This window comes from Mus musculus, chromosome 14 (genome assembly GCF_000001635.26).
Source record: "Mus musculus strain C57BL/6J chromosome 14, GRCm38.p6 C57BL/6J".
In the NCBI taxonomy this organism is placed as follows: domain Eukaryota; kingdom Metazoa; phylum Chordata; class Mammalia; order Rodentia; family Muridae; genus Mus; species Mus musculus.
Window position 1 is genome coordinate 117,417,997 of NC_000080.6, and position 25,794 is coordinate 117,443,790.

General features: G+C 38.3%; 1 protein-coding gene across 3 annotated transcripts in view; it reads left to right on the forward strand.

Moving 5' to 3' along the window:
* The window catches only part of Gpc6 (glypican 6), a 1,054,610-nt gene that overhangs the window by 493,077 nt on the left and 535,739 nt on the right, over positions 1-25,794 (forward strand). For all 3 annotated transcript variants that reach the window (XM_006518929.4, NM_001079844.2, NM_011821.3), the window contains exon 3: positions 17,656-18,047. In XM_006518929.4, the coding sequence (XP_006518992.1) occupies positions 17,656-18,047 (392 nt within the window). The remainder of the gene's footprint in view (positions 1-17,655; positions 18,048-25,794) is intronic.

Sequence of the window (25,794 nt, forward strand, 5' to 3'; positions counted from 1 at the left end):
CGTGTACTAAATACTATTCCTAAAGAAGGCATTATTGCTAGATATGATGTGGTTTTGTCTTCATTTAATTAAGATTTATTTTAAATATACTTTGCATACAAGGTTCTTGTTTAGAACTTTAGAATTTTAGGGGCCGTGATGGGTCAATGAGGGTGTGTTTGACTATCACCATCATTGAGATGAAAATAAGTGTTTAGTAGCACTGACAGACAATGCGTCCGTAGACACTGTCCAAAGGGAAGTTACTCTCTCTGACCCCCAACAATTCTCTCACGGTTCTAAATGAATCTACAATGCTTGCATATGCGTCCAACAACACTATGTGATTTGTGCCTATCCATAGCTCTGCTGCCCCCTGGCTCTATACAGCCCATACTCCTGGTCCTGTGCATAGCCTGCTTGCCATAGAAACATCACTCTCTTGTTATGGACTGAAAACTGTTCTTCACCATATTCTTTATGCAGTTTACAGTGAATCCATCTTATCTCCATAACCTCCTGACCTCCATTTTTCTCTCTTGAAAGGTCTCTTTCGTACCTGAGACTCCAGGGAGCTTCAGTTCTGATTAAGTCTCTAAGAAACTAAAAAAAAAAAAATCACTGGATTTTTTCATATTTCTTTGGCTTTTACTTTAGTGTATCCATGGGGATATAGTCAGCACAGGATCTCTGCTGACCTCTTCACGTCCTTCTTCCCCATCTTCTCCATGAATATCACCATCTGCCCATGACTAATATTTCAACCATGTTCAACCAAACTCAACTTCTGTTTTACCTTAGCAAACAGCCACTGGACATTTCTCTGTTTTCTGGAAACAGAGGAAATTTAGTATAAGAATAGCTTCAAATTGAGAGATATTTTATGACTCAGACTCCCGAATGACACACAATGTCTGTCTTATATTTTCCTATGCTATCTCTCTGTCACTTTTCCAAGTAACTGCAGCATGGGGATGCATTGGTTGCAAGTTCAACAGATTTCCACACAAATAAAAATGAGAGAGTAGATAATGCAAGCATAAATGACCTGTGATGCTTCAGCCCTGGCTCTCAGATATTTGATAATTTTTATTTGAACATGACTATTGTTTTGTTTTTTTAAGGAAGTCGATTTGTAGTGTGATTCCTTTTAAAATTCAGACAAAAAGAGATTGTATTTCCTTGTACAAGTGCGAGACTGGATGATAAATTGTTTCTGTTCTACCATGCAGGAAATGCATTGTATTCAAACCAAGAAAAAAGACAGAGAGGAAAAGTGACAGATCTAATTCAAATGCTTAAAGTCAAGGAAATGCAAGTTTAATATCCATGGTCAAGTGCTTTGCATATCAAGGATCATTTTGCTTTGGCTGGAGGCAAACCCTGCCTGGTCTGCAGGTCTACACAAACCTAGAAGGGCAAATAGCAAAGGCGGGATGGCGCTTCTTATTCATCTCATTTACATTTATTCCTTGTGATTTTAGCAAAAATACTTTAAATGGAACTGCAGAGATGGTTCCATGTTTAAGAGTGTATTTGGTTCCCAGCACACTCTTGGGTTGGCTCACATGTGCCTGTAATAACAGATTCAAGGTGACCTACCTCCTCTGCCTGCTGCAGGTTCCTACACACTTGCATGCCTGCCCACAATAGAGAAACATATAATGCAATGCCTTCGTTTAAAAAGGAGACCGTGGCAAATAACCCATTTGTCTAGTTGTGCCTATTTTCACATTCTGAACTTCACTGTGTGGCCATAATCAAACTAGTTCAGAAGAAATGCCTTCTCCTACCTCAGCAGTGAAGATTTATGTCTTTGACTTTGAAGTCAACAACTGTGTAGCCTTTAAAACCAAATCAAATGCAACATCAAATTACCTTGTATTCATTTAAGTGAGTTTTCAGATTTATGGCAGATGGGCACAGATCCAGGCAACTAGGGAAAGGACAGTCACTGCAGATGTCTGTATGGAAGGAATGTGTAGTAAATACTTGGGAATTAATTACGTGTAAGGTTAAGGTCCATTCTTGAAAAGAGTCGGGGGCAATTTATCTTGCAATCAATTTGCAAGCTCTTGGGGTGTAACAAAGCTGTAGGTGGCTTGGGCATGAACGAGTCTTGCCAAGCAAAACCGATTTCCCTTCTCCCTGTGACTGATCCTGCAGACTGGGAGAATCCACTGCTTAGTGACCACACTGACCTCTGCATAATCACCAGGGCTTTCTCACATGGAATGGTCATTGACAAGCTTGTAAAAAAAAAACACTGTGGGTGGAATAATAATCAGACAAATATTGAACTGACTAAGGAAATGCTCTTGGTGTTCATGAATGGTATAGGAACCAATTTGTGGTTATTTGCAGGTTTCCCATAACTTTGTGGATCTCAATTATCTTTTCAATAAAGGGTTTTATGACAAAAGAGGGAACATATTCATTGAGAATGGAAGCATAGGTTAGTGTTGTAGGATCTTAAATAGATTTCTAAAAGGAAGCTTTAGAACCCAAAGTGAATTTCAATAAGTATAAAGGTGACCTAAACTAATTGAAAAATGTATTTCTGGATGACGAATGGTTGTTTTGCTTTGTTTTTTGTTTGTTTGTTTGTTTGTCTGTTTTTTTAAGGCAAGAAAACAAAACCACTAAGTCTGATAAATGTAAGAAGCTAAAATAAAAGTATCTTGTGTTATTTCATAATCAGGGGTGTTAACCACTTGCCCAAGCTGCACTTGCCATTGAAAGGAAAGGTATCAGAGATGTCTGGGCTAACCGTGGTACCTACATCTACTTAATCATGAGTAAAAATATTAGTATATTCACTAAAATAGTACTACACTGAAGTCTCACTTACTGACACACCCTAAGCAGAGAGATTTGAGAGCTTCCCAGATGCCCACCTTGAAGGGGAATGGAACTGATCAATGGCACCCAGCAACTGATCAACCCAGGGCAGAATAGAGTGGCATAATATTTTGTTTATCTTCTATTTGATTATGCACTATGGGTAATTTCTACAAGTTCTACCTAGAAAATGGATACTAAGACATAGTTAACAATCTCATCTATTTTTGACCCTAAATATGTTTTTGGTCATTTGCAATAAAGAATCATGTGTAAGAAAGATGTCATTGATCTGGTTCAATGAGAAAAGAGAAACTTATCTCTTGTATGCCCAAGACAGATTCTCAGTGAGCAGTGAAAACTGATCATTGGTCACTGACAGGCATGCTTGTTTCTGAGAAGGTAACTAGGAGAACTGTAAGCATGTTTTGTCGATTGTATGCCTGGCACTGCTTTGGCATAACATAACCTTCACAACCCCACTAGGGCAACCCCGTCATTTGAGCTTTCCAGAGTTAACTTGAGTAGCTGGTGTATTCAGACCTTTCTATTCCTGGCAAAACAAACAAAAGGAAAAGTAACAGGGACTGTTATCAGACCATCCATCCTCCCACTGTTATGACACCGCTAATCATGCAGAAAGGCTCAACTGTGGTGTCTGGGCTTTAGAAAAATGCTAGATTCTATACTAGATCATGTTTCCTCTACATGGAGGAGATGTACCTTGGTGAGTATGTTTTTAATGTAACAGATAATCATACTCAAAATTAACGTTACCAATTAAATTCACACTGGTACTTCTAATATATTTAAAAAGTAAACATCTTTAAAATAACCTAATATTTTGTGATTCTCTGTGGTTTCTGAGGAGTCTAAGCCTGAGAAATATTGTCCAGGCTTTATTTTCAATGAAAATTTGTTTTGAATGTAGCTTTACCTTCATTGATGAATATTTATCTAAGAGATGGTTGATTTCAGTAGTTTTATTCCAGACACATGACCTAATTAGTGAAATATTGTAAAGATAGATGATTATGATTAATGTGTGCATATTTTGAGAAAAATGCATTTCTAATTTAATAAATAGACTGGGCATGATGGCTTGTGTCATTAATGGCATCACTCAGGTGGCAGAGGCAAACAGATCTGTGCATCTGGGACCAGCCTGGTCTAGCACAGGCTAGGCTACATTGTTTGATCTTATACCAAAAAAGAAACCAAGCAAACAAAAAAGAAGAAGAAAAAAAAAGAAATAATAAAAACCACAAGTTATCTTTTAATCATGTAATATTTAAATTTTGAACTTTTATTTTATTAAATATATTACATATACACATTTAACCTTACCTTACAAAAGAATACAAGCTCAAACTTCAAAAAATATGAAAAGAAATTTCATACTGTATTGATAAAATATTATATGTCTCTAAAATTTGCCATCATGAGAATATATACATATCTCCAGTTTCACATGTAGTGAGACATAATTATTAATTATTGAATTTTAACTTTTCTATGTAGAGTGGCTTTTGAGTAATATCCCAGACCTGAGTGATCCATCTTAAGAGCATTTTTATAGAAATTCTCCCTTTGTTTTTCTTCCCCCACTTTCTCCATTTATTAAATACAGATGGTTTTCTCATAGCATATACCCTGATTACAATTTCCCTTTCCTCTGCTACACCCAGTTCTCCCCCACATCCTTCCCATCCAGATCCTCTCTCTTTCTGTCTCTCCTTAGAAAGAAGAGGTTTCTAAGAAACAACAACATCCTAAAATATACTAAGATAAAAAACTAAAACCACACATCGAAGTTGGGCAAGGTAACTCAACGGGAGGAAAAGAGCCCCAAGAGAAGGCACTAGGATCAGAGAGCCACTTGTTCTCACGCACGGAGTGCTAGAGACATGCTCAACTGGATGCTATAGCATAGACACAGTGGAATGGATGCAGACCCATGCGGGCCCTTTGCTTGCTGCTTCAGCCTTTGCTCTGATGATTTAGAGGGCTGTCTTCTGGTGTGCTCTGCCTCCTCTTGCTCTCAGACTCTTTCTGCCTCTTTTCAGCAGAGCCTCTGAGCTCTGCAGAGACAGATCTGATGAACACATCCCACTTAGAACCCTGTGGTCCAAAGTCTCTCTTTCTGGAACTGTCTGGCTGTGGCCCTTTGTATTTCTTCCCAACTGAGCCAAGCATGTTCATGGCCTTTTATCCTAGCACTTGGGAAGCAGACACAGTTGGATCTCCCAATTTGAAGCCAGCCTTGTCTGCAGAGAGTTTCATGACAGCCAGAGTTACATTGAGAAACTCTGTCTCAAAAATAAATAAAAAAATAAACAAATACCCCCCCCCACACACACACACTTTTAAAAAATTAAGCCGTATGTGTAGGCTTGTCAGTGGCAAAGAAAGAAAGCTGGGAATAATGACAGAAAAATAGTTCAGGCCCTTCACTGAGAAAACTTTCTTCGGTAGATTTTTGCCTTGCTCCATCCTTATACAGTCCTGATTTTTGACTTGTCATGATCTAATATTCCTTAACATAGTTCTATAACAATCTTAAGTTAATATCAACACAGAATTTCTTAAAACACACTTTGGCGCCTGTATTTGATTTTCAGAAATCATTTATTTCATTTTTGTTTGTTTGTTTGTTTGTATAGGTTTGCGGTTTGCTTCCAGAGAGCATCTTTTATGGTGCACAGGCTAGCCCTAAGCACAAGCTCTTCACACTTCAGCCTGCAATTACAGGCGTCTGTTATCATGCTTGCATGTAAAGTTTCTGAAAATGTATAATTATGGGTCATAACAAAGGTGATTATACTAACTCCTGGATGTTTTCAACTTACTCAGATTTGATTTCCCTGTTGGACATAATTGTCCTAAGTTTAAAGTACTGTGCGGTAGAGTTTTGTCACACATACTAAAATTATGTTATTCTCACCTTTTCCCACGGTTACTTTGAAACTGCATACTTTGCGATCCCTGTAATTTGACATCTTTGGCACACTGAACCAGAACCTAACTTGGAAAGGCACAAAATCTGCTTTGGCAAATGATCTGTCAACTGACCCATGAACAAAAGCGAGATTGGGTTGCCCTTTGAAATAAACCCATTTGAATTTTATTATCTCCAGAGCACCTGTGTCTCTAATCTTGTGAAAGGTTAGTATTCTATCCATCAGAGCAAGATTGGAGAGTGAGGAGATGTCTGCTCCGGATGATAAGTGCATACTGGGTTGGATCTGGGAGAGGAAGATGAGCCGTTGGCAAGTCCAAATGGAAGGCAGTGTTCAGGGATGGCTTCACACTGATCAGCAGAGGCTCCCGACAGATTAACCAAAACAACCAAAGCCAGCACACTGTCTTTTGAAGGAAACTTTGCAAGGATTTAAAAGGACTGCCTCTCCAAACAGAACTTTCTTAATTCTTTCACACAGATTATATTTTCTTCTTGACAATCATGCCAATTGTTTTGCACATAGCACACAATAGAGAAGAATTAAAACATGTATCACGCTACTCTATAAACTATGCTTAAATAATAGCAATTGAAATATCAGCTAAAGGGAAATAATAGAACTCAAGTAGATTGGTTGTTTTTTTCTTGGATCTTCTATTTATTTACATTTCAAATGTTATCCTCTTTACCAGTTTCCTCTCAGCAAAACTGCTGTCCCATCTTCCTTACCCTGATTCAATGAGGGTGCTCCCTCCACCCAGCCACCCACCCACTCCAGCCTCACCACCCTAGAATCCTCTACACTGGGGCATCAAGCATCCACAAAACCAAGGGCCTCCTTTCTCTGTAGCATGAAATATAAAAAAGTAATCCACACTATTGTTGCAAGGCACCGGTAGGCCTTGTTCTCATCTCGGCAGACTCTGACCCCTGCTCCAACATCTCTCCACCCAGCTTGCTAGGTTTCCACCAGTGGATCACTGCCACACCAGCAGTGAGTGCTTCCAAATTCCCACGGCCCTTCCAAAACCCATGTATATATACATTCATCTATATTATTTGATATTCATATTACACAAATATATAACACACATATCTCTCCTTGTTGCCTACAGATCAAGATGTAGATCTCTAGGTTTCACCTCCTGCAGCATGTAGGCCTCTTGCTGCCAAGCTTCCTGTCATGGTGATAATGGACTAAACCTCTGAAAATGTAAGGCAGCCCCAATTAAATGCTGTCCTTTGTGAGAGGTGCTGTGGTCTTGGTGTCTCTTCACAGCAATGAAACTCTAACTAAGACAGAAATATTTTCAGTTTTCTTCATAAATAAGAAATGTTTAGGATAGATGTGCTTAGCTTTGTATGAAAGTTATGCAATGTAGATATGTGTCAAATTCCACATTTCATATTAATTATACATCAACAGGTACAATTTTATGTTTTATGCTTCACAAAGAATAAATTTAATTAAAAATTAATAAAAACTAACAGAAACAAACAAACAAAAAGGAATATATAGGAATTACAATATATAGTCCTATAATTCACATATATATACATGTATATGTAATATATACATATATATATATTTCTGATTTGATATTTATATTACACAATTGTATTCCATATATATTTAAGAATATATTCCTATATATTACACATATGCATATATATATATATATATATATATATATATATATATATATATCCCTAAATACAATAGTATAATCTGTTTAGTCTATGCAATATTACTTGTGTATATATGTTATCATGGTTGACCATTTAGAATTGGATAACAAGTTGGTGTCCCCTTGTATTTATTTTTGTATATGCGGACATGTCTTTAGAGAGCATGCCACATATGTTTAATAAGCTGTGGGGGGCCAGAGAGGGCATCAGGTACCTTGAAGCTGGAATTACAAGTAGTCACATCTGTCTGATGTGGGTGTTGGGAACTGAATTCTGGTCCTCATGAGTTTAATGAAAAGCAGAAGCTGAAAACTGAATGAAGGCAAAGGAGACAGATGAAGCAAGTTCAGTGTCCTGTGTCCGTAATCCCACTGGGCCGACTTGAACACGAAGTTTACCTCCATGTTCCAAGCTCACTCTTGCAGGTTTGATGGTGGAGTCTTTCTCCTCCAGAGAGTGTTCGGTGAACAAAGGACAGTGACCTTGGGAAAAATTAGGTTTGTGAACCCTGAACACTCATCAATGAATGAACCACTCCATCTGTAACTACCACTTTCATTTGGAAAGTTCATCACTTCTTTCTGTTGAGCAAAACAAATAGGAATGTTTTTAAGTTGTTCTACTTTAGGATTTATCTAAAGCTGTGACTAATTTCTTCTTTAAGAGAAAAATGAAGCAGCCTTGTGGGCAGGACCTAAAGGGTATTTGTGGAACAAAACTACAAAACTATAACGATGCAAAGAAACTGTGAAGCCATCTGCTGATTTCCTGCAGTGCCTGGAGGGACAGCGAAGCACTTGCCATGGCTCAGAACAGTGTTGGCTTAGGGCAGGAACTGTCAGCAAATTTCAAACTTAATTCATGATTGTGGGAATTAAGAGTTGCCTGTAGCGCCTAGAGAATGCAGAAGCCCTAATCAGCCGCGCTTACTTTAAAGAAGTATCTGGGAAAAACAAGCTGCCTAGACACGAGCACTCCACTGTGGGAAGCTCGCTGAGTATAGAAAACTTTTCACCTCCTGAAGTCTGAATTCTAGTCAACAATTTCCTGCTTTGTTATCACAAATCTGCCCTTGTCAGATGGCTCTGCATTGCACACTAGATTCTGAAAAATTGTCTGCCATTAAATCTTTTCGCTGACTTTACATTAATGGTAATAAATGGAGGGACTTTGGTGCAAGGTATTGACCAAATTTAATGAACACTTATGGTTGTAAACTGATGATTTATCGTTAAAGATGTCTTCATGGAAAAGTCTAGTCGATTAGATAAATTGGGAAAATATAAAATGGCAGAGTTAGTTGACCTGAATAATGCATTAAATATGCATTATTACAATATTAGTTGTACATTAATTGACATCCTTAATAATAAATTAGCATACTATTATATGATTGCTAAATGTTTAATTATGTTTTTGAAAATCTAAATTATTGATTATATTTTCCACCAACATCTAATTTGTAAGAATTCTCAACACATATTGAAAGAAATATATAACAAATAATAATGTAGATTACTGTAGAAAGTAGAATTTGAATTCTATGTTTTAGCATTTAGCAGCTGATATGTTTATAATATGTTTATAATGTTATGAAAATAATTATTAAATTCTAGAGAAAACTGTATTTTGTTTTAGGACACTTGGCAGATTTGCAGGGTGTTGGAGAAGTTTACATTTGTATTTTTATTAATTATAGTGAAGGAGAAGCTTACAGCGTAATGGGTGCGACACAATGTCTGTGTGCTGGCCTAGCATTCCCAAGGCCTTAGGTTTAATACCCCACATGGCGAAAATAGTGATAATAGTAATAGTAATAATAATAATAATAATAATAATAATAAAACATCCAAGGTTTCATTGGAAAAATTAAAATCTGGCATTAAAATTCAATGAATAACCATTTCCTCTTTGGTTTATCTCCCATTTTAGATTCTCAAGGATAATTTGGGGTCTTGCCTAAGGCATTTCATAGTGATTTATTGAACTATGACCTTGAGAGAATTTAAGTAGTCTCACCTTTAAGTCAATAAAATTATCTAAGTTCTTTAAAAATTAAAACATTCAAGAACTTCTTTCTGCATTTCATTTACCTTTAAGAGAGACTGTAAGGATGAGTTAACCTCAGAGCTATCACACTGCATTTTATCACATGTAATAAAAATGATATCAGAAGAAAAAACTATATTCCAACTACTTACATGAGAGTCAGGAGACTAATGGCTCAACCATCTTCTTGGGTATAAAAAAAATTAAAGCTATGCAAGGCTTTGTTTAATGAATTTATCTTCAAATTTCAAAACATGAGAATTTATGATCTCTTGTCCCAGAGTCTAGTAAAACTTTCTCAATGTGTCTGACGTTTAATGTCTTTGGTGCCACATATGGTCTCTTTTGCATGTTGTTTATAATCTGTGGTTTTCTGCTTGCTTTTAGTTCACACACTGAAAAAGCATAGCATCTCTTCTTAGCTCCTGGTCACTGACTGGAAACTGAATACATTCTCAAAGTATTTCCTGAAGAATGTTGGCTGGCTTGCTTCTTTTCAAGCCACTAAATAATGGAATAGGGAGGAGTTTTCTGTGGAGGAAACAGCGGGGTGATGTTCTAGTTGTGTGCAAGCACACTCTCTGCTAGCCAGATTCCCAGTAAGCCAGGGGTAATATAGGCATCGTACCTTCAGGGGCCTGTGGTGTTCAAGATCAAGCCTAGCCTCTTCTATGAAAATGTTCCTCAGGGAACACTGAATTAGGACTTGATATTTTTTAGCTCCAATGGTCTGCTCTTTTTCATCACTTGTAATCATAATAATTAACTATAAAATTTTTAATCAGAAATTCATTTTTCTGTGTTGTTCAGCTGCACACCACTGTAGATGAAGTCTGACGGTGGTAACCTTCCCACATGGATGGCTTTGCCTTGGCTTTGACATGCTTAGGAGTTTGTACCTCATCCTTGTGCTTCTCTTTAGTTGAAACAAATAAGACAGGCATCCATTACTCTAATGATATCACATCTCTCTACATGAAAATTTCCATTAAGCTATGTTAGTGCAGTGTCACAGGACTTAAGTATGCTGTCATCAGAGTATGAAGACATGACTTATATGTAACTTAACAGGAATATGAAATATATCCCTCTGAATATATATTATTGATAATCTATGTGCTGTTATAAAATGATGTATGTTTATGTCTGTCATAAAGTGAGACACATTTTCATTAGAGAGTTTGTCATCCCATGCAAAGCTACTCCCTGTTTCATACCCTAGGAAAAACATCTTAGGGTTTGTGGTTGACTTTCTGCTCTAATTGATGAGAACAATTTGGGGAAAATAGAACTCTAGAGATTTGAGCATTGTCCCCAATTCCAATTACCTGTATCAACTAATTAATATTAGAAGCAGAAATTATATACATATGGATCATTTTGTAAATAATTTATGTACAAGTTTAGAATACATTTTGCAATTTGTACTTAACTATAGTTGCATCCACTTTCTTAGGGATTTGTAATACTTCCCATTAATTGTTCAGATCACATTATGAAAATCTGACTGGGGATAAATTACAAAGCTATTTTCTTCTTGAAACTATTTCTTACCTCTAATATTTTGGAGTTCGTGTTCACTCTGGGACATTACAGTAAACATTGGAAACCTGTGTTTCCTCATCAACACCATAGATAAACTCATATCTGTTTACATAGAATGTAGGTAAGACATATATGTACCAAGTCATATACCTTTAAAAGGTAAAGCCACACACTTCTCCTGTCTGCGTCTAGTCATATACCTCATTCATTGACCCAAACTCATTTTTAATCTTAACTTAAAGTTTCATATATTTCATTTCCTGTTAAACTTTAAGACAGATGAGAAAGGTAAATACATACATTTTGTTGTACGTTTTTTCAATTTTAAAGGAGTTTGTCCTGTGAGTGGTGATTCAATACTCTCTTGAGGAACAAAATGTGATTACTATAATCCTTCAAGCATAGAGATTTTTTAATATTATATTCTGTCACTTTGAAATCATCCAGGCTTCTATTGACTCCTAGAAAGAACCATTATGCTTCTTGCTGTAAAATGATTAGTATAATTTATGAATACATAGAAATAATAGTATATAGACTAGTAGAAAATGCGAGTTAGGAGAAACAGGAGTAGCAAATCAGCAATAAACATACCCACACATTGTTTCTCGACAATTATAGATTCTAATTTCTCCCTTGAATATAATTTCCACCCCATAATTTTTGAAAATGCATTCAAAAGATCTACGTCATACAAACATTAAACGATGTTTAAGAAAAATCCCTGAGATGGTTTTGCAGAATACCTGTTCAAAGTGGATATTCTCTCTCTCCCTCTCCCTCTCTTCCTCTCCCTCTCTCCATTCCTCCCCCTCTTCCCCTCCCCCTCCTCTCTCTCTCTCTCTTCCTCTCTCTCTCTCTCCACTCCACTCCATCACCTTTTAAGACAATGTAACAGGTACTGTGGATAGATATTCAATATTGACCTCTAAGGATCTTATTCCCAGACTCAGCTGTATTATATTTCCTTTTGTCTAAAACATAACTTGTCATTTTAAAAAAAAAAAAAGAAGCCCTAAGGATGACAATGTCTCAAAACGTATTTGTCGAAAGCAACAGTGATCGTCTTCCCCAGAGGACATTGTAGACATTCTTGTTGGCATACAGAGTGAAGGCCGTGCTACCAGCACTTGTAAGAGGAAGACAGGGAGGCTAATTATATCCTATATATCTCATGGTGCCCCAGGAAGGAGAATTGAATTTAACAGTGCTGATGCTGAGACACCTAAAGTAGAAGACTAGAATCCAACTGTCAATGCCATGCTGTGTGTGACATTGCATGACACCATCAGGCCCTAAGCAACCACAATTTTTGCCTTTACTTACTTATAAGATCACAGCCCCTGAACAGTGGAAGGCCATAGCCCATTGCAGAATCATGCATGGTGATGTTTTTGTTGCTGTTTGTTTATTTACTCTCAAAGTAGAAGACAGATGAAAATACATGGCATTGCCCGTTTTCCTCCGTTAAGGCTATGAATTGAATGAGCATGCTCCTGGTGGGCATATCCGGTTGTAATGTAAGAAAGAGATTGATTTCAAAAGGAGAAATGGTTTGAAAGCTGACTGACGATTAGCTGTAAAATAAAGAACGACACTTCTATTCAGTTGAACTTGGAGAAGCTGTGGAGGAGGTAGGTGAGGACTGTGTTATGTGTGAGTCGGAGCGTTTATATGTTATCACTTCCAAAGCCATTTTATTCCCCGAGACAGTTTTCTCCTCTGAATGATTCCACAGCTAAAGTCTGACTTAGCGTGATTTTAGTAGGACGGAATGGAAGAAAAGAGATTACCGAAAAAGTACAGGATAGGACTCCCCTCTGCACTCCTGGTATCTGCGATCTGGGCAGCTGTCAGGGACAACACAGTTCTCTTTTTTTTGACTTCTGCAATTTTGTAATTTCACACTATCATGCTCAAACATTCCTTTTATTTTTATATTCACGACTTTATTTTTATTATTTATTGTGTGTGTCTGTGTGTGTGTGTGTGTGTGTGTGTGTGTGTGTGTGCGTGTGTGTGTAGGATTGCACATATGTGTATAGCAAGACGCTTGTCTCCATTTGCTAGGTAGATCTTGGGAATGAAGGTCAAGTCATTAGACTTGGTGGCCTGGGTTCCTTAACCTGGTAAGCCATCATGAGAGCCCTGAATCTTTCCCACCACACAGTATTCCACAAGCATAAGGAACCAGGTGTGGAGATACATGCCTGTAATCCAGCCCCTGGGGCTCCAGAAAAAGACTGTTGGCAGTTTGAGGCCAGGCAGGGCTATGTGAAATCCTGCCTCCAACACACAAAACTAGATGGCAAAGTATATGTGGGAGCACGAGAGTAGAAACCATGTCATGGTGTGTTTCAGCGCATCTGCATGATCTTCATGCTGCCGCACATAGGATAAGTCTATCCTCAGTAGTATCAGTAATACAGCCTTTCTGGCTTGATTTTTGCTGTGTCCTACAGCTCGTCAGTGTTCAGGATGCCTCAGCCTGCCTTCCCTCTGTCTCTTCACTTCCCTTTGCACCTGCCTGGGGTTTTCCCTTTCGTCACCCTGAAATGCATCAAGGAGCATCCAGGATGCTCCAGTTGAAACTATTCTGAGGTGTACTTAGGCTACCCCTAGGCACCTAGGAATTGATGTTTTCTCCTTATCAGGCCTCTGAAGTGGAAGAACCGTGTTCTCTGACAGGCTGGCCTGCCCTGCAGAGAGCAGATATTTTCATGGAGATCTCCCTCTAGATGAATTGAATCCCCCGACAGCTGACGCTGGCTGGGAAAATTTTTCTGTGCACCCATGAAGCTTCCCTGGCCCCTGAGCTGCCTTTGATCTATATTTTCTGATTGGGAAAGAAAAGAAAAATCAAATAGCATTTTGTTCAGACAAACTGTGTCTCAATGATGAAAATGTGTGTTGACTGGAGGTTTTTTCACATGCGAGCTTCGCCCTTTCCTAGTAAGCAAAGGATCACAGTGTGGAAGATTGCCTTTTCTTTTTACTTCACCTGAATTTTATTCTCTTTGATGTGTTAGGGCACAATATTTCATCAGCAAAATGGATGAGATAACTGTCTTCCAAACCTCAATTCTGTTTGCTTTGCTGAGAAACAGATATCACCCAAGCATAAAATACTTAGTTCAAAGAGTCACCTTTCAAAAGGTAGAAGTCTCCAGGACTGAGGGATCGAATATGAATGCTCTTTGGTGGCCATTCCTTTTGCTTCAATATCTTGCATCTCTATTTCTTATCACACCTAAAATGTATAATTTAATGTTGTAATAGCAATATATTAGTGTCTGTCTAAATAAAATAGTAACTAAATCTATAAGGCCAGTAAATTTGGACCCAAAAGAACCTTATTCTTGAAGACCGGTCAGGCTAGTAGCCAACGTCAGATGATGACACATCCTTAGATAAAAACATTGCCTTAGTCTATTGACTGTTACCTTTCTTCTGTATGTCTTGTGTTCTGTTTGTCATAGTATCTTGTTAAGTAGCACAGACTCACCTGGAACTCAGCATCTTTCTTCCTGACATCTACCACCAAGCTTTGCCTAATAAATTGTTTCTTGAGCTTCATGGGTTAAATTCCAATATCTTAATTTCTATACTTAGCAAGGAACACTAATGTAGATATAAGAAAATACATCATAAGATAGAATAGGAAATCCATTTTTTTAATCCAACCACCTCTAAAGTGGGATTATAACCACTATGTCAGAATTCCCTTGTAAGTAGAGGAAAAAAAATGCCTTAGTGGTTTCACCAGTGGTAACAGGAAAATATTAATATTTCTCTAATTTAATTAATGTAATTAAATACATTTCTGGAGGTACTCTGTCATCTTTGTTGAAGATGGAGGTACAGTTAGATGACTCACCACTGCGTATATGTTTGTCTGTCTATCTGTCTGTCTGTCTATCTATCTATCTATCTATCCATCTACTATCTACCTATCTTTATGTCTATAATGTTTCTCTCCTTTGTAAACCTGCACCACACTCTTGATCACTAACTATTCATTTGCAGAAGGCACTGCGATGTGTTCAAAAATTAAGCTTCAATTCCTGAATCTAACATAATATTTGACATAAAACAGAAGGCAAGTGTCTGAGCTGTCCACAGTTCATGACGAACATATGCATTCTAGTCTCATTATATGAGTGTTCTGCAACTCGGCAGTTTTCCCTCTTTCCTATCGTCTTTCACAATCTAAATACCTCTTATCCTTCCCCTGAGGTAGCGCAGCCAAGATGTCTTTACTCTTGGTGTCAAGATAAAAAGGGTTTACTTAGGATATTTTCATAGTTGAATATTGAATGTTGATAATTTTATTATTTCATTTTAGGACCAACTATTAGCTATTTCTGAAATGGTTTTGTTAGGCATTTGGTTTCGTGAAGTCATAAGTCACAGTGACCTACAGTACAAGAGAGTGCGTCAACACTCTTTGTCTTTTAGGTTAAAATGTCCGTGTCTTTCCATTCATGCTTCTAAGCTGAGGTTTTAGTTGTAGAAATGTGTGGGTACGCTGATCATTTGATCCCTATGTATACTGCATAATCATTAAATCGGGGCGGTTTCATTTTCCTTTTCTAAAACAGTTTTTTTTAAATATTTTTGGTTAATATACCAGTATATATGTTTGTAGTATAATATTTAATGAATCATCTAATATGTCCTGATCAAACCAGAAATATTAATTTTCCATTATAGAGGCTTAGTAGTATGTCAGGCAATTTTACTTTTGGGGAACAAATAAAAATATATTTTCTAGCTTGAAGAAAAACTACACACTTTCTGTCAGCCATTAAGATTAAATAACTTCTTAAATGTTGATACATCTGTGACAAACAGGATGTCTACACTTCTGGGCAGTAACATGAAGAAACTAAAGCTGTAGGGAAATAAATTACAAATTAGGGAAAATTATCTCTTTATTAAAATCTTTAAATTGATAAAAAAAATTCTATTGCAATCATCATTCTTTGTTAATGTTTGTAGGGCCAGGAAGCAGTTTCCCAATTATGTATATTTTATAAATAGTTAATCTTTTTAAAATAAAAATACCAATAAAAAAACCAAAAGCATTCCTTCTCCGTGAAAGTCAAGTCAATAGCATTCTCTGTAAACGCTGTTGTTTTGTCCTAGTTTGAAACTGCATGAAATAGGTATGATCAGTATGGACATGGGTTAATTATCTAGAAGATGTCGATTTCATATAAATCTGAGTGGGACGTCTAGACTCAAACACTCACTCAGCCACCTTCTGAGAAAAATCAAATTAGTTCCTAGAGACGCGGCAGAGGAGGCTTCGCCGACTTTCCTTCACATGCTTGGGAAGAATTGCCCAGGGCTCATGAAGAAGTGTTGTTTTCTAGTTTCTCCTTGGAGTCCTTGAAATCTGTGGGCCTTCATTTGTCCTTGCACTTATAAGGAAGGACACAGCTCCCAGGTACAGAAAGAGATGAGGTGTGGCACAGTCGCGGTGCTGTTGGAAACATGAACTGCTAAACTCAAAGGATCTTCTCATCTTCGCCCCTTTTCACCCAATTACACCGTGAAAATGGGATGAAAACCTTAGAGTCGGTTTCCCCGGGAGCTGATTCTTGAAGGACTTCTGTGCTTGTGTATCTCTGGTGAGCATGAACGGCCTCTTTAGATACCCTGAAGGGACACCAGCCAGGCTGGCTGTGTCCACTACCTGTAATTCCCATTTCAGGAGAAGTGAGGGTATCCGCAAATTTAGAAACATTAACATGAGTGTAGGAAGACGTACACTTTCCATTAAAGAACTCCAAATCTGAAAGCCCAGCTGTCAATATTTAGCTTTATAAAATGATAGTTTATATTTATAAAGATAACCCAAGCTATCCAATGGCCCCTTTGATCATTATGGCCATCTTCGTTATATTCTTTACAGCCTTATATTTAAGCGACTTAATCTCATGGGTTTCTGGACATTTTCAGTTGATTAATTGGCATTACTTTGACCATACCCCTTTCCAAACACAATCAGTTTAAGTGAGTTGTAACCTACTGCTACAGACAGTGCTGGGGGAGGGGAGGAAATGTCTTTATCAGTATGCATTTGCTCTTATGTTAATGATGAACCTGTGCCCATCACACGGGCAAAACACATCATGAGATTTTTTTTCCTAAAATTTAATACTTGGAAGATTAATTGAGTTATTTTTAGAAAGGCATTAATTGGTAGTCTCCTAATATTAAATGATGTGTTTTAAACTAGAAATCATGGGGTCTTATGAGTTCCTTGTGTAGTAGAAAATAACATATGTAAATCAAGTTCATTGCTCTCAATGTTCTGTTAATGACTTAATCATAGGATTGTTTTGCCTGAACAGCTGTGCGTTCAGAGTGCTCAGGTGGAACGAAGAATGCCGCTCAGCAGTAGAGCACTTGCCTACCATATGCGAGGACCTAGGTTTGAGTCTCCATCAAATAAAGAAAACCAAATAAACACCACCAAAGAAACAAATCTAAAAGTAGTTATGGTTATTAACATAAGTTGTGATCTTAGGTTTTCTACAGGTAATCCGTTTGCTTATGACCGTTTCTTATTTGCTCCTCAGAGTTTTTCCGAGAGCTGCTGGAAAACGCAGAAAAGTCCCTAAATGACATGTTTGTCCGGACCTACGGGATGCTGTACATGCAGAATTCAGAGGTATTCCAGGACCTCTTCACTGAGCTAAAGCGGTACTACACAGGGGGTAACGTCAACCTGGAAGAGATGCTCAATGACTTCTGGGCTCGGCTCCTGGAGAGGATGTTCCAGCTGATTAACCCTCAGTATCACTTCAGCGAGGACTACCTGGAGTGTGTAAGCAAGTACACAGACCAGCTGAAGCCATTTGGAGACGTGCCACGGAAACTGAAGATTCAGGTCACCCGCGCCTTCATCGCGGCTCGCACCTTTGTCCAGGGCCTGACAGTGGGCAGAGAGGTTGCCAACCGAGTTTCCAAGGTAACTTAGAGCATGCTGTCTCTCTACTTGGTCTTCCTCGTTTCCTTAAAAAATAAGGTTTATAAAACAAATTAAGGCAAAAATTCTCAATCCCAGTGATCTCTATTCTTAAAGGAAACCTTTGTAAAGGAATGCCAAGCCATTCCATACGGTTTGGCAATTAATGTAAATATTATCATCAATGTAGGTGAGTTTTCATGGGTGATGCTGTTTAAGCAAGACGGCTTACAGCTAGTACCAGCACATCAAAGTGTTGGGAATGATAAATAGTTACAGGATGATCCTCTCCGGTAAACAAAGGACAGGGTCTCCAAAGATGCTGAAAGTAGGAACAGGATAAAGGGCACTTGCCATCTCTTATTTATCAGTGTGGTAGGGCTCCTTAATGGTGAAAATGGAGGCCCCTGCCTGGCACCTGTGGAGGGCTAATGGATACAAAGTGTAGGTTCTGCCCCGAGGTCCCGTGGGTTGTCTGTTATCTTTGTAATTCCACGCTGTGTGTCAAGTTCGACTTATGAAAAAGATAAATCACTAATCCACTTTGGGGCCCTTCCTTGAGGATATTGTCTGTAAACCTTTAATGCAAGAAATGCTTCTGGGCTATTGGCTTTCCAGGTGGAGCGTTTCCTCCGTGGCGCATATCTGCTTTTGTTTAAGCTCGGCCTTGACATTTAACTGCTCTTATGAGGTGGGCCTGCCCATTTATGAGGTCAGCGCTGCACATAGCCTAAAAGATGATTCATATAAGAAGTAAAGAGGAAACAATATATAAAAGGAGGCTGGGATTATGTCTCTTAAAGAAGGTCATATTTGTACAGAAATTATTGCCAAACAGTATTTTTTATTGCAGGTCTGTGGCCAAGAGCCATGGAGGTTTGGTGGGTTTTTTTCTTTTTCTTTTCTTTTCTTTTCTTTTCTTTTCTTTTCTTTTCTTTTTTTTAAAGAACTTCTCAGAAATACTTTTCTTATTGTTACCCTTCCTTCCTTCCTTCCTTCCTTCCTTCCTTCCTTCCTTCCTTCCTTCCCTTTTCTCTTTCAAAGATTTATTTATTATGTAAACAGTGTTCTGTCTGCATGTATACCTTCAGTCAAGGAGAGGACACCAGATCCCCTTATAGATGGTTAAAAGCTACCTCATGGTTGCTAGGAATTGAACTCGGGACTTCTGTAAGTCCATCCAGGGCTTTTAACCTCTAAGCCATCTCTCCAGCCCCACCCCAACCCCTTTCTTTCTCATTGTTTACATTTTGGCATACACAGAAGTCTATGGAATGACTTGTAAAATTCCTGGCAATTCCCTTTTATAAAATTATCAGTTTCTAAAATGTTATAACATATGGAAGCATTTTTTTAAAAAATGCTTTTAAAGTGATATTTTTAACAAGGATGCAATGATATAAAGGTCATACGGCAAGGATGTTTAATGCAGCGGTTTTTGTTTGTTTGTTTTTTTGGTTTTTTGAGTTTTTTTTTTGATATCAACAATATTTGACCTATTGAAGGAACAAGTTTTTTAGAAGTAGTTTAATAGAAAGGCAGTCACGTGGGATTCCAAGAAGATGTGTTATTCCCAGCTATGATCTTTTAAATATAAGGAAGTACAGAAACACAAAGTATATCCTATATGCCCTAACAAAGATATCTCTTTAATTACATTATTATTCAATCCATTAAGGTCACTGAGGCTATCAGCTTTGTTAAAGTTTGAAGTGTCCATATGAAGTATGAGCTAAGAAACATGGATCAGTGTGTACACTCAGTGTGTGCACTCGGTGTGTACAGTATTCTGCTTATTTGTGCTGATTCTGCCTGAATGTGAATACCATTTGGACTGGTCTATCATGATCTGTAAAGGTTCCAAGTAGATAAGAAAATATTCATTTTTCTGTAAAGAAACTAAGGAGCCAAAGGGAAGGTTGTCTACTGACTATTTTTACTTGTTTCTCAGATGTTAGCACTAATAACTGTGCAGGGTTCTTTTCTCAGTCTTTCACAGAAAGGTGTCCTCTGGAGTCTCTGTTTACCAAACTCTAAAATGTCTCTCTTTATGATGAAGGGCATTAGGCACCAACCCTGAGTAGAAAGCTACCTTCAGATATTTTAAGAATTCATAAAAGTTGTAGCCCACAAACCATTTTTTTTTTCTCTAAGCAACAACTGCAGAGGTTTGGAATGTAGATTGTGGTTCATATAATATAAAACATAACTATTCTTTACAGATCTCAGCCTGACTGACCTAGGTTGGAGATAAAATATAAGCTGATATTTAACCATAGATGGGAATGTAGGTAATAGTTGGATATACAAAAGTTAGAACTTCACTTCAAAGAAGCTGAGCAATTTCTATCAAGCAATTTATGAGGCAAGTATTGTAGGGTTTTCACTTTTTCCCATACTTTCCAGATAATCTATAGTAGGTTTAAAATGTATCTACTAATTCCCAAGTGCTCAAATGGGCAACTTTCCGATTCACAGGACTTCCTTTGCTTTCTTTCCTATATGCCAATTTGCTTTGTCCAACTGCTATGTGTGTGTAGTTTTTTAAATGTGTCCAATTATATTTTTGTTATATTTCATTTTCTTTTATTAAAAGGAGAAATGTATCCATTTGTTCTATAATTGATCTTCAACCACTTTGTACAATATTACAAAGGTTAACTACATTGGGAGGGAAAGAAAGAATTGAGGCTGAAGTGTAAGTCTGGTATAGATCTGAGATGTCTCCATGCTCTGCTAAAGAAAGGGTTTGGAGCTGGTTGTATGGTGGCAGAAGTTTCACGATTCAGGGAAAAGTTCTCAGGAGGCATCGGGCTACTCTCGTCATAGTGTTTTGGGAATCCAGTTTCTCTAGTGTCTCATTTTATTTTCAGTGACAACTTAAGTGTTTGAAGGCACCATTAATAGCTTTTAATTAATTGTTTTGACTGGAAAATGTACTTCTTTGGCAAAACACCGGAACAGAAGACAAATATTTTGACAACATAATGGGGAAATTTCTTTGCAAAGAGTGGAAGATTAATTTGTGATCCTCAACAGAATTTTTTTTTAACTTGGGCTTGCCACTTTGCAGATACAAATGATGCTTTTCCTAGCCTTAGAATTTGGCAAATTTATTTTTGACTACAGCTGAAGCTCTAGATGACGCATCATCGGATTCTCCAATGAATAGCTATGACCAGTGAGCTAGGATTCATTTTCTATATAAATTTCCAGTTTTGAGTATGACAAGAATTGCCAAAACATGAAGTGTTTGGGATCTGTCATTCTTTTCTGCGCTGAATATAACACCCTTACTTCAGCTAAACAAATTGAAAACACCTGTCTAGTCGAACACATCCTTTTTATATGCCCACAGTTCTTCCCTAGAGGAATTCTGCATATGTGTCCGAGGAGACATGTAGAAAAAATTAAAAAATAATTTTGAGCAAACACGTAGTAAGAAACATCTCAATCACCTATACAATGTGAACAGTGGCCTCCCCACATGGTGGAGTCATGTGGGGCACAGAAGGAAGAGAACTGCTCCTCACTCCCAATGGGAAAACACATATCTCATTTCAAGAAGAAAACGCCCACATCACCATAGATGACATACCACGTATGCAGAGATCAAACAATAGGAAGGTAAGCAATACTGTTCAGGAGATTTATAACATATAAATTCAGAATAAAAATATAAATTCAGAAACTTCATGGAAAGAGAAAACCATACAATGGAATAAATGATGTGGTATCATAGAGCAAGTAGAGATCCATAGGAGCTCTCGAAGTTATCTCTAGCCATCTTCAAGCTGGGTACAATATAGGGGGCCCAAACAGGTATCTCCATGTAGCACATGTGTGTAAGATTATCCTAGCAAATAAATAACCGTAAAAGTTATTTACCAGTTGTCCCATTATGATTCTTTTTACCTGTACGTGTCATCAGTGAGCTAGGAATGGAGGCATAAATTTTCCCCTCACCAACCTCACTCCCCTTAATTTGCAAATCCTTCTCTAGATTATACTTAATAATGTTCGGTGGATATAGCAGGCAAGGCTCTAAAGATAAATGTATAAACCAGCTTTGATAATGTAGCATTTACTACATTAAAGCAATGGATGCAGACTAGTTTTTCAACATTCTAACTGTGCTAAAGAGCTGTTCTTATCCTTTTATGTAGACCCATTATTGGGCAGAAACACGGGTGCTAACAGCTGCTCTACACGCTTTGCCGGGATTGTGCACATTACACAGGGTTTCCTAACAGAGATCTTAGCTGAATGGCAGGTTACATGAAGTTTCTATCAGTCATCACAGAGGCAAATATGGGGATTACTCTGGTGTCTTGCTTTTTCCACAATAGTGTCATTTACAAACAAGAAGACCTGACTTTGTCTCATTTCTTTAATACAAGTACCATCCTAGCCAGGCACGTAGGTCAGTTAGCAAAGTATTTACAAGTTTAAACAATCACCCATGGAAGGAGTTACAGAGACAAAGTTTGGAGCTAAGACAAAAGGATGGACCATCTAGAGACTGCCATATCCAGGGATCCATCCCATAATTAGCCTCCAAATAATGACACCATAGCATACACTAGCAAGCATTTGCTGAAAGGACCCTGATATAGCTGTCTCTTGTGAGACTATGCTGGGGCCTAGCAAACACAGAAATGGATGCTCACAGTCAACTATTGGATGGATCACAGGGCCCCCAATGGAGGAGCTAGAGAAAGTATCCAAGGAGCTAAAGAGATCTGCAACCCTGTAGGTGCAACAACATCATGAACTAACCAGTACCCCAGAGCTCTTGACTCTAGCTGCATATGTATCAAAAGATGGCCTAGTAGGCCATCACTGGAAAGAGAGGCCCATTGGACACGCAAACTTTATATGCCCTAGTACAGGGGATCACCAGGGCCAAAAAGTGGGGATTGGGTGGGTAGGGGAGTGGGGGGGTATGGGGGACTTTTGGGATAGCATTGGAAATGTAATTGAGGAAAATACGTAATAAGAAATATATATTAAAAAGAAAAGAAAAGAAAAAAAAAGAACCTTAGTTCGATCCCCAGAAGTCTACTACATACAGACACAGATACACAGACACACACATACACACAAACAGAGAGAGATGAGAAAGGCAGAGACAGAGAGATAGAGAGAGAGAGAGAGAGAGAGAGAGAGAGAGAGAGAGAGAGGAAAGAGAGAGGAGAGAGAGAGAAAGAGACAGAAAGGGAGGAAGATGGATATGGTTGCATATGACTGCAATGTCAGTACAGAAACACAGTGAGAGGCAGGAGTCCTCTGAGGCTCACTGAACAGCCAGCCTAACCTACTTAGTGAGTTCCACACTAGTGAGAAACAGTATCTCAACCAAACTAAGTAAATAGATCTGTGGACGATGCTTTAGGAATATCATCCATGATTGTCCCCCTGCCCAGGCACACAGTTGCACCATCGGAGGTATAAGCATAGGCCAGGGCACTACCACCACCACCACCACCACCACCAACACCACCATCACCACCACCACCAACACCACCACCACCACCACCACCACCACCATCACCACCACCATCACCACCACCACCACCACCATCACCACCATCACCACCACCACCACCACCACCACCATCACCACCACCACCACCACCACCACCACCACCACCACCACCACCACCAACATCACCACCACCACCACCACAGACACAATTTTTTTTGGTAGTTAAAAGCTGAACATTGTACCAAGAGCAGTCACAGTGACTGTGCAAGTCCTATCATGGATTTATTTTATGAACATTGAGTCAATAGCAGAGCTGAAAACCATTGCACACCTGAATGGAAGGAAAGATTATAAAGTTACAGAGGACCTAGAGTCCCTCCGTCTCTGCCAACCAGATCACACGCTCCACTGGCAGATGATATTAGAAATGTATTTGAGGGATTTTGGTGAAGTATTGACAAATACTCTCATCCCTCTATCCCATCTTTTCTTTCTTCACTGCAAAAGGCAGGCTCAGCTCTAGGCTTCAGAAGGACTGTATTTCCTGACACGCTGCGCTTGTAGACTTGAGGACGAGGAAGTGAATCCTCTACCACAGTGAACATCTCGTCAGGCCTCTCTGATCATGGTGGAAACCCATTCCACACATTCACGGGGGAGATTGTACTCTGCTGATAATAATCAGCAGTTTGGAAATTTTTTAAATATAAAATAAGACACAAAATAGCATCTGAATTATTAATCCTCTTCCTTCTGTGGTGATGTTTTGATTAGAGTTGATTCTGAGACATTTTCTGGAACTGAAGAGGACTACAAACAGCCCTTGAATGGATGAGTCCTCTTCACAGTTCCTTTGTGATTTGTGTATTTGCTTCTGAAAACAGTGCTTACCCAACGGACCAATAATACCTCGTGTTATATGGAATAGGTGTACCTTTTGAAATTATCAATAATGCTTTTATCTTCTCTCAAACATTACATCCTAACTGCAATTTCCATCCTTCCACACCTCCCTACCTCCTCCAATCTCTCCCCCAGACCTACTCCCTTTGTCCCTCCCTGTCCGCTCCAGTCTCTACCCCAGTTCCACTTTTCTTCTATTTCAACGTTGAAGGCAATATAAGCTTTTTGCCCTTGAGATCATATGATGGTTTGTGGATATTGGATATTATATTTGGAAGGTGCTTTGCACTTGGTTAACACATAATTTCATAATAAAATAGTAAGAAAGCCTAGGTGAGGTAGTGCACATCTGTAATGGAACACTTTGGAAGCAGAGGCTGGAAGTCTGAGCACTCCAGGGTCATTCTCATCTACATAGCAAGTGTGAAAACTTCCTGGGCTCCAAGAGATCCTTTCTTAAAACAATGTCATTAGTATTAAGAAGCACAGCATCAGCATGGCTTATTAAAGCAATGGAAATGGATGGTTTTCCTATGTCCCAACTTCTGTGACTCGCTTTAGAAATCACAGGAGAAGAAACTATAGGTGTCATGAAAAGTATCAAATTCCCCTTTACTAATTGCAAATAGGAGACACTACTCTGGAGTCTAGCAAAGAAAGAGAAAAGGCAGATTCTGATTAAAAGAACTTGATTGCTTCTACGAAAGTCATTCTATCCCTTACTAATTTTAAGGTTTCTTGAAAGATGTATAACCAAGGAGATGCAGAATTGGAAAGTGACCAAGGTAGGGACGTAAAGAATGGAGCCAATGAACGTTAATTTCAATCCATTAAAAGCTATGTGCATGTCCCGCCTTCTCATTCTTTTGGGGCTATCTCTATTTTTAATAACTTACGCTTGAGTTATGTTATTTGATTTTAAAGTTATATTACTATTATAATTCCATTCAAATGGGCTCCTTTCTTTCTGATGAATGCATTTTTAGCCTTTTACTCATTTTGAAGAGTGAATGATGCGACCATGAATAGGAAAAGCTTGGGAATTGGCTCTTTCTCTCCTGCCCCTAGCAGCCGTAAAGTTCTCCTTCTTACACTTTTAGATGGATGATTACAGTAACCTTCCATTTGTCTGATCTTTATGAAACTACAACCACGTTAAAGATTTTTCTCAGTAAACCTTTGCTTGGTGTGTTTTATATGGTAAGCAATTTTGTTTTCTTGAGCTCTAAGGATTAAGCTAATTAATGTGCTTGCAACTACTAATGAGAGAATAAGAAATGAAAACAATTTTTATATCCTGAGAATACAGAGCAGTAAGTGTTTTAGGAGTAGAGAAGAACTGAGTGTACTCTGAGCTTG